This window comes from Lineus longissimus, chromosome 6, assembly GCF_910592395.1.
Source record: "Lineus longissimus chromosome 6, tnLinLong1.2, whole genome shotgun sequence".
Classification (NCBI taxonomy): Eukaryota; Metazoa; Nemertea; class Pilidiophora; order Heteronemertea; family Lineidae; genus Lineus; species Lineus longissimus.
This window is the reverse complement of record NC_088313.1, coordinates 4,764,849-4,775,013: the sequence shown is the minus strand read 5'-3', so window position 1 is coordinate 4,775,013 and position 10,165 is coordinate 4,764,849. Positions and strand designations below refer to the sequence as shown.

Below are 10,165 nucleotides of genomic sequence, written 5' to 3'. Positions count from 1 at the left end.
TTTCCGACTAGGTGCTGTTTTTGTCTGGTCCCCACCCTCGCTCTAGTTCTGCTACAGCGATACTGAGGTCAGAAGCCCAGGCAAGTAGCTTCGAATTTGGACAATTGATCGAATCTGTCATGGTTTTGTGCCTCCCGCTAGTGGTGACGCAAATGCTTGATTCAGGATGCTATCCGGTGATATCAGAAAATGCTCTTGGAGGGTCAAAAACCAAAACCAAACCTTTTTTGGGTGCACTAACCATCCTTTAACCCTTTCAGGACTGAATATTCTTTTCCTAAACCTCTGCTCTGGACTGGATATTTTTTAAGTTTTTTCGCCAACATTGAAAGTTTTTGAAAGCAAAGTATCGGCTTTGCACGAATCGCTATGAAGTTGGCATGAATAGAAAGGGTGTTCCCCAGGATGTCGGGAATCCCCTTGGAGCAGTTAAAAAATGCAGATCGGCATTAGAAATGACTGGAAAACGGATGTGAAAAGATCGTCGATCTCGCATTTCTGCGAGACTGGTCCATAAACTTGGTATTGCGGTGCTCGCAATTTTGCAAGACTCATCCTGAAAGGGTTAACAATGTATATTGAGTGCAATTGAGAGCACAGATGGGGTACGCAGTTATCCCATTAATGTAGACAATGTCACTTAGCCATGTTATGAGACAATACAGAACCAGGCTACACTGATATATTCATGCTATATCATTTTAGTTCACAAGGTTTCTAGCAGGAAATGACCACATATGTTGTCAAAGGTCTGAAGAGAAATCAGCATATTTTAGAACAATTTTTGAAATTAAATACTTCGAAACAACAGTTATATGTCAACAATGCGACACTCTCGGATATTTACTAGACGATGTGAATATTATATGATCTCTTAGATTAGTTGATTCTAGACACAAGGAAAGGGCAAGTGCCTGCACATAGGCATAGCTAGGCTTTCTATAGGGGAGGTTGTTTTGCCCAAAGGAGAGGCACTCTCCAAACATCTAAGGATTTTTTTGCGATGGGGGGGGGGGGCTGTTCACACTGCTAAACACCCTGTTTATGCCTGTGCTCTACAAAGAAATTTCTGTGCAGTAATGTCAAAACGAATTAATGTTAGGTACTGGCAAAAGGTGGCCCTTTCAACAAATAGGGAACATTTGGTTTAAATTTAGAGGTCCTCATGGCTGATTTGGTTCATCATCTGATCTGTCCACCGATGTAGGTCAGGAACAAGGAACAGACCAGTTTGTTAACTAAAACATTGTAAGAGTGCCTTGCTTTTTTTAGGATTTCAGGGGTAAATGAGTAGAATCTTGTTGGTAGAGAACTTCTAAAGCCTGATAATCACTCATGCAATCTGATACTCTCGGAGAGGGAGTTGACTTGAAATTGAACAGGGTAATTTTTTAAGAAATGAAGACTCAAGAGATCAGGTTCTTTTGGAAAATATAGATGTTACTTTCAGAACGATCTGGTTTTCCTGAGTGCCCTTACTTGTACATTGACACATGGAAATAGGAACCATATTTTCCAGAGGCCAAATTACGAGAGAAGCCAATGCAATATTTACACAGTAGTTTTCTTTGCACTTTTATTGATTGGTGCATGAATTACATTACTAAAGGGTTAATATTAATTTCGCAACCATCCACAATTAAACAACTATACACACAAATGTCAAAAAGGACTCAAAAGAAATAATTAGAATGATCTGACATTTCAATAATACATCACAAAATCGAAGCAACCGAAACAGGATCAATTTAGGACAATTAGTTCAACCTTTCTGGGCCAGAGATTGAGCAAAGTGTAACTTTTTACAAATCAATTTAATCGTCCTGAAATAAAAGGGGTTATAAAAGGGGTTATAAAACCTCTTCCAATGACATGATCCGAGAACCCTGAAGATACACGTACGTGACATCAGTGCTTACAATTACATGTACCATCAGTGGGGTGACAGTGGCCCTGGGGTGACTTTGCCCCACCTCCCAAAATATTATTTAGGCCGGACTATCTTTAGCCAACTGAGTTATCTTTCAATATATCTTCCTACAGTGATTCAGTTGAAATAAAAGATTCACCATGTATGGTTCAACTCAAGCTGTAAGGGGAAACTGTGTGGGTCAATGTCACCCCACTTTGGGTCAGTGTCACCCCGTCTAACGCCAAGTCAGTTGTGGGGATCAGAGAAGTATGCTATGTCAATGAGAACAAAGCCGGCCACCCCATTTCATTCATAGAACTTTTGAAGAGTTAAATCATATCTGCACTGACCCACGCTATAGAGAAATCAACATCGTAGTGTCATTCATGAGTCCAAAACCACCGCAGTCATGGGTCGCGACCCAGTGGCTAGCATCCCACAGTAGCCCCTTTAGGTTTTCCAAATCCAATTCAGGATACGTACACCTACTACATAAACACTATATAAAGGCTTCTACCTAGCACAGTTTGTCGACTTCAAACCATGGCCCAGCCTGATCACTAATTGTTAGTGGGGAGGCGGCTCCTTGTCCGATTTTTTATTATCTACGCCTACATGTTTAACCATGTTCTTTTTTCTATTGTCCTTTTTTCTATGGTCATGCGATATCCTATCACTATTAAACAGTCCCAGTGACCCCTGGTGGAGGTCTTCGTCACTATCATCACTGCTGAGTTGAAGCTTTTCCGACAATGTTGAAAGAAGTATCTCCTGAACGAACAGGCTACGGTCGGCCCGCTCCATATCTAAAGCTTGTTGTTCGCTGTCTGACAGAGTTGATTCCGTTATTCTGAGGAAGAAAAGACGAACCGTTAATTGCAAGGACGACTTGAAATTTTGAAAGCAAGCATCAATTCCCATAACAACAGAGATAAACTGAAATCAGTTCTAGGTTGGCTGCACCGATGGTTAAAAATTTGAAATTTTTGTAATTTTTTTGTAAATGCGAACAGAATATGAATTTTAACAATATTGATGATGTGTCGAAAGATATAGACATACAGTGGGACTTCCCTTAGCCTCTATAATATAAGGACAACCTCACTATTAAGGACACTAGTTTTGGTCCCAAATTGGCATTCAATTTGACCTCTCTAATCAGGGCAACTCTCTGTGAAGGACAGCACTTGTCAGTCCCGAGGGTGTCCTTAATAGAGAGGTTCTACTGTACTATTATACTAAGTATACTTTTGTAATAATGCAACAGTTCAACAACAGTGCTTATACATGCTTCCCGAAATTGGTGGCTTGCATTGGAACTAACTTTTTCCCCCTTGTCCGTCATTAAAGGCATTCAAGTGTGTTGGTCAACCATGACTATCTCCTTTGTCCCTCCACCATGAGGCCTAGTTTCCCCTTATTACATCACTATTTCGGACACTCAGCGCCCCCTTTTCTGGAAAGGTGTATAGCCATACTTCTATGGACCTTAGTATTTTCTAAGTATTTTTTGACTCATTGGTGACTATTCCCTTCAGTCTTCACCAGAAGGGATGGATATTAATAAGTTGACCTTGATGTGGGTATAGCTGCAATCGTTTTCAGTCTGGAAGCATCCTGACAATATCAGGCCATTTCGCGCGATACATACTTACTCCCTCGGAAACATGCGTAAGGAGAAGTCGCGTCGCGTTTGCAAGAGGATGGTCTGGAAGTAGAGGGCAGCAGTACCTCCCAGTACCACACCACCCAAGTGGCCTGGCAATGTCCATAAAAACTACTCGCTTAAAACCTACCTCGATAACAAAAACTGTGAATTCGAATTCGAAGTATTCCTAGTGCTTGGAAGTTCTACAGAGGCCGTGGCTCCACTAGAATTAGGCCGGGCAGCCTCAACTTGGCCGCGTGGTAACCTTTCCAACTGCTGTCTGCAAGTGCAATCCGACAGAAAATTAGTTCTCTAGAATGCAAAACTTTCATAGAGCGGTTTTTTTAATAGACGCATTCAAAGAAGACAAATCAGTGCCAAAACAAATCAAATGCACACACTCAGAACAAGTCAGAAGGCCTAAGCTGACTTCGGACAATGCCGAGAGACAATTTTTTGCGATCTTTTGTTCAAGATGACACACATGACTGGTCAGCGCCAAAACAAACTTCTTCGAATTCGTTTATTTGGGTGGATTTTGCGATGCACCAAATCACCAAAAAAGTAAGTCTTTAGAAACTTCTGTGAGTCCCAGAAGTAAGAGGTGAACATTTTACTGGAATGCAGTAGTAATTAACTAGTATAGTATCCGTGTCCTCCACCGAAATTTCTATATGAGGGGTGGAAAGGGCTAATTTTCCACTGAAAACAGTACCAGTCATACTCATAGGTGGGAATTTTATTTTTAAGAGGGGTTACAGTATTCAGTAATTTAAGAGGGGTGCTCCAAATAGAGAATCATTACAAAATCAAAGGGGGGGGGGGGGGTCCAAGAGGAGGGTGAATTTGGAAAATATTTTTAAGAGGGGTGCTCCTCCCTTTTTGTATAAAAATTGCCGAGAACTTTGAGTATGTAAAGATCTTGGTACAGAGTGTTCCATGGGTTAAAAAACTTATTTCGCTATTTATACAAAATGATCATCACAAGAACCTTAGACTAATCATTATGGGAAACTTAAAGAAATGGTGCAGAAACCTATCTTCAAACAGGGGAACTTCAACTTAGCTTAAGTATGTTTTGTAACAAAATCTCAAGGAAGTACCTGGCTAAAATGATATTAAACTCCATGAAATTTTAGAGACAAATCAAAAATGTTAAGATTGTCAGTACAAAAGTTTGACGGATCTATGCAAAAGGGTCTATGCAACGTTTAAGAGAAACTTAGATTCGCCTGAGCACTAAAACAAAACACAGCCCCACCCCCTCCTCAATAAACTGGCAGTAGTAAACTGAAAAGTGTGTCACAGTCTGCTAATAACAGTATGTACACAACTAAAGTAATTATGAATTTTTTCAGCCACAAAATATTTCACACATACATGCACAGAGGCAACACAACATCAAAATAGATAGTCGGTAAAAAACGTTTTTAAAAAGCGACTTGTAAGTATTAGATTTCACAACTTCAGGAAAAGCAATCACAACTTCGTTGCGGTTCCGTCCAGGCGTAGTACATTGTAGTATCGGGCAAAACAATTTGTTAAATTTTTTTTTTAAAGTTTAAAAGTACTCAGAAAAATTCATGGAGTTCCTACCATTACGGTAAGTACTCCACCAAAACATGGGTCCCTTGACATTTTGTTTGAGATGAACTAAGTCACCATGTACTACACTTGAGCACTGTCAAACGTAGGAACCACCTGGCTAGCCTAGGACAAGATTCCAATGCTATGATCACATACAGGGTGGTTCAACATTTTTAAAAGCGTACAAAATGTATGCTAGTAGGAGGGGCTAATGCCATTTCCTTTTTTGTACATGTACACATTTTGTTTAAGGAAAAAACCGACATAGAATCGAGAAAGGACATACCTGTTCTGATTTTTGTCTCTAAAAAGCAAAAGAAAAGATTTATCAATAGCCATTTTAGTACAAACATCTTATTCTTACACACAAGACATGAAATTAGCAGTATACACAAAGATAGTACACCACAAAAAATTATATCAACCAGGTCTTTCTTTAGAAAGGAAATCCAAGGAAAACATAAAATAATAAAGAAACAGAATTTAATGAAATAAGTAAAATCAAATGAGGTGCCATGACCAGGGACCATTCCAAGTACAGTAGAACCTCCCCTAGCAGACACCTCTCTAATAAGGACAACCTCTCTATTAAGGACACTACTCTTGGTCCCAAATTGGAGGTTTTCCTTCAATTTGACCTCTCTAATCAAGACACCTATCTATTAAGGACATCACTTGTCAGTCCTGAGGGTGTCCGTAATAGAGAGGTTCCACTGTATACAAGTGATAATGTTAAAACATATTCTAATAAAAATCAGGAACCTTTTTGGTTTTCCACATATGTTTTGCTTATGAAATGGCCAGGGCCATTGTGCTCACCTCATGTGGAGGAAAGATGGATAAAGAGCATGGTATTGTGTCATGTAGTGTTAGGTTTGATGTAGGTCCAAGCAATTACAATTTCCCCAAAATGGCCAATTTACAGTACATTCGACCTATGTGACCTTGAAAAGTAGGTCAAATCAAAGAAGACCCTGGTGACACATTGAATGGTTGTTAGAATTATATGTACCTATGATATAAAATTGGTGCCAATCGGGCAAGTCATTACTAGGAATAATGGCATTTTGAAGAATTTAGGATTTGGCCCCCTCCCTGGAGGCCAAACGGCAAATCAGATCGCACCAAACTTCGGTACCTGAGATCACCTGACCAAGGGGTACATGTGTACTTAATTTGTGATCAATAGTCATTGCAGTTAAGAAACGTGCCATAGTTACGGCCTAACGGCGAATTTATGCCATTTGACCTCTGTGACCTTGACAAGAAGGTCAAATTAAAAACCTGCGTGACATATACTGTATGGTGGTTAGATGTATCCATGATATCAAATTGGTGGCAATCGGGCAAGAAGTTAAGGAATAATCACATTTTTAAGGTTTTTGGATTTTGCCCCCTGGTGGTCAAGTGGTGAATCATATTGGACCAAACTTCGGTCCCTGAGATCACCTGACTAAGGGGTAAATGTGTACCAAATTTGGTATCAATAGTCATTGCAGTTTAGAAACGTGCCATCGTTACATCCTAACGGCCAATTTACACCATTTGACCTCTGTGACCTTGAAAAGGAGGTCAAATCAAAAACCCGGAGGATATATGATGCACCTTTGCTAGAAGTACCTACCGTATTTTTTTCAAAATTTCCCGACTACTATTAAGGGAGATATTGCATATTTTCACTTTTAACGTTGGGCCCCCTAGTGGCCAAACCATGAAACGAATCGGACCGAAACTTGGTTTCCAAGGTGTCATTACATAAGGGTACATGTGTACCAAGTTTCAACTCAATAGCTCTAACAGTTACGAAACGTGCCCTGCTAACGGACGACGGACGACGACGACGACGACGGACGCCACGGTATGGGATAAGCTCACCTCTGCTAAGAGGTGAGCTAATAATGGAAAACTGGAATCGACAGTATCACAGGCAAATGTGACCCGTTACAGCAAAACCAGTCGCATGTCGCTCTGAGCTTGCAGGTTGAGACAGACTGATTGTTCATTTCACTATTGTCTACCTTTTGTGAAATATGAGCACATCAATTTCTTCTATTATCTCCTGGTGTCATTTAGGCTCATCTTCTGTGTGACATGCGCCTGGTTTTGCTGTGACGGGTCACAAATGATGCCAGGGTGTCCTCCAATTCTAGTCGAAAGTATAAACCTGCCCTTCAAGATGTGACATTTAGATCAGTTTATTAGCTCAGTTAATACTATTTTATCAGCTTACCGTGTGGATTGTAACTGCATTTCTAATTGCTGTAACTGTGATGAGACACTCTGAGCAGCAGCTGCTCGACTTCTTACACTAGATAACTGGGAGAGTAGCTCTGGAAGGGAACAAAAAACTTGCTAAACTAAGATTCTTCTGCAACTGAACACAGTCCTCCACATTTGTACCTCTCCGGAAAATGTAGCAGTTTTGATAATAAGATGACTGTGAACTGCTGAATTTCTGCAGGCAATTTATTGTCACTGTCTTTAAAAATCCACTGCTTCATGGCCTAGATTTTGTAATCAGTTTTGAACTTCACAACTGGAGACTATCTGATGGACTTTGCACTACAGGACAGCCTATCCCAGACATGTACACATATTTTGTGACTTTCGAACTCCAGCTCCATTTGCAATTGCTGATAATAATCAATACTTTAAACTTATCAAATGGAAGAACTAACATACGCCTCGGTTCAAAACTTGGAATAAGAATGTTATGATCAGCAAGTCAACAAAACGTACCCGCTATTGGATCCATGCTTTCTCTACTACTAGGTGAAAGACCAGTTAGTGCCGAGCTCGCAGAGGAAAAATGCATATTGGACCTTCTCGCCCTCATCCCTCCAACCCCTCGACCAGAATGGGGTACCCGCCGCATATGCCGGATACCTGATGCCTCATCGAAATCTCGTGGGGCTCTATGCTCTATTGTTAAGTGGGCAGCGAAGTCATCCGTGACATGGTTTGGATCCCCACCAGGCAAAGATGCGCACACTGGACACACCTAAAAGATTTACATAACAAGATGAGAAAACACTCCACCAGTGGGGTGGTATAAAATACGCTACTAAATTCTTGAATGATTTCATGACTGAATTGAAAATTCTGTCAGTCACAGTCAGTAAGCAATTCGAAGATCAATTTTCAATATTTTACGACCATCACGGTGTGGAATGAATTCCTGGCCCAGTTTCAGAACTCCATTCACATAGACCCTTTTTAAACCAGGCGGAGGAAGTCATTTCGGGCCCAAACAAACCTAAATATAGGCACAACGAAAAAAAGATCATGTGGTGTGCGACTATGCGGTCTTTTGCTTGCTGCTTGTTTGTTGTGGCCTTCAGTGGCCTCCTCCACCTGGCGTGAGGGCTTCTATTGTCATTGTGTGCTGAGCTATTGACATGTCCTGGCTGATGACTCGGAGAATGTAGCTGAAATGGAACTGTCTGCATCTCTCCGATTGACTTCGTCATTTCAGTTCGGTTCGCCAAGCTAGCAGGAGAGCAAACATGCAGTAACAGCGACTTACCACTTCCACAGAAGAGTCTGCATGTTCAGCTGCCACATGCTCCTGCAGAGATGCCTCCGTAAAGCCCATCTTACCACAGTACGGGCAGGTAAATGACTGCGGCTGCTCAGGGGTTAACCCTTCGCCACCATAATATAAATCTGAAATGAAATGAAAGATGATTAGCATCCAGATACAATGTCAGGTTACAATGATGATAACATGGATTGACTGGGGAGAAATAAGAGTGGTGAAAGAACACGTCTGCGCTGATTTCAGAAAGAATTTATTCGATGTTCATGTGGGCGGTCTTCTCCAAATTCTGTGTCCCTGGCATGTCTTTTGCCAACAGTCAGCATAAGGCTCCATTTAGGGGCAAGTCTTGTCAAATTTGCTTTCGCAAAAGGGCGTATTCCTTACCGAAATCGGTCCTAGTTAATATACACTGCATTGGATGATCAGTTGAATGTCTTGTTGTAGTGGCACCAGACTCGTAACAAGAGGCACAGAGATCATAGTCATAACAGATCAAACATTTGTATCGCTTCCCTCGAAAGTTGCCTTTCAAACAGGAATCGCAGCTGACACCTGAAACAGATTCACAACAAAACTCAGATATGGGATTGATGACAAATGAGCTACTGACACCACTGGTTCTTTTTTGACAGCACATTCATGAAACCGCAAAAAAATATCTGACCTGTCTTCATCCTTGGAGGAAGTATAATTCCTCCAAGCTTCATCTTATGCCCAATATCATCATTCATGTCGTACAGATTGTTTTCACCAGCCACCTTTTGGTCTGTTTGGACTTGGAGCAACTCGCATTTGGAGCTACTGCGCATATCCGTAAGAAATCTAGGTGACAATCTTGGTGGGACATGTCATGATGTTTCATTCACTCTGCTTCGTGTCTTCAGTTCGCGTGCCTAGTTTCCGTCATCCGTCATGTCGGTTTTCACCACTTTTAAAAAATCTTTGATTGTTGGAGATAAGATAAACAAGTTTGTTGATGATAAGCTTGTAACATAATTTACAACTCACATATACCAAAATAGATAAATAAAGAAAATATTTATGATTTCCATGGGGGTGAAATGGAGAAAGGGCCAAGGTGTGTAGACAGCCCTGTAAGTGTAGTGCTGTACAAAAATGCCAAAATGTACAGCAGTTGGCAGCCATGATAGTGAAAAAATCTGAAGAATCCAACCTTCATGACGGGACATCCTAGGCTCCCTGAATGATTTACAAGAAAATTTGTCCGACTGCAATGATCCGTGGTATTAACACAAGCTATCATCAAGCCTCTGGTAATTTCATCAACCTCAAAAACTAAGAAAATAACGAACAAATAAGCTGTTCATGCACGTCTTGGAAATAAGGAAGACCCTGCATGACGTCATGATGAAATCTCGACATTTCACGGATCAATATCGCAAATACGTGACTAAAAATCTTGAAAACTAACTATCTATTTAGAAAGATGCCTCATGTATATGGTAGATTATATCAT

The 10,165-nt window shown here is 40.7% G+C and overlaps 2 protein-coding genes across 2 annotated transcripts in view; both read right to left on the bottom strand.

The window, feature by feature from the left end:
• The window catches only part of LOC135488935 (attractin-like protein 1), a 116,948-nt gene that overhangs the window by 49,407 nt on the left and 57,376 nt on the right, over positions 1 to 10,165 (bottom strand). The window lies entirely within an intron of this gene.
• On the bottom strand, positions 326 to 10,050 carry LOC135489036 (E3 ubiquitin-protein ligase KCMF1-like). Its single transcript, XM_064774116.1, has 8 exons — positions 9,863 to 10,050; positions 9,073 to 9,240; positions 8,674 to 8,813; positions 7,887 to 8,148; positions 7,378 to 7,477; positions 5,434 to 5,451; positions 3,709 to 3,840; positions 326 to 2,762 (listed from the first exon to the last, which is right to left on the bottom strand). Exons 1-8 carry the CDS (start codon positions 9,876 to 9,878, stop codon positions 2,480 to 2,482), a joined length of 1,119 nt encoding a protein of 372 aa, XP_064630186.1. The 5' UTR covers positions 9,879 to 10,050; the 3' UTR covers positions 326 to 2,479.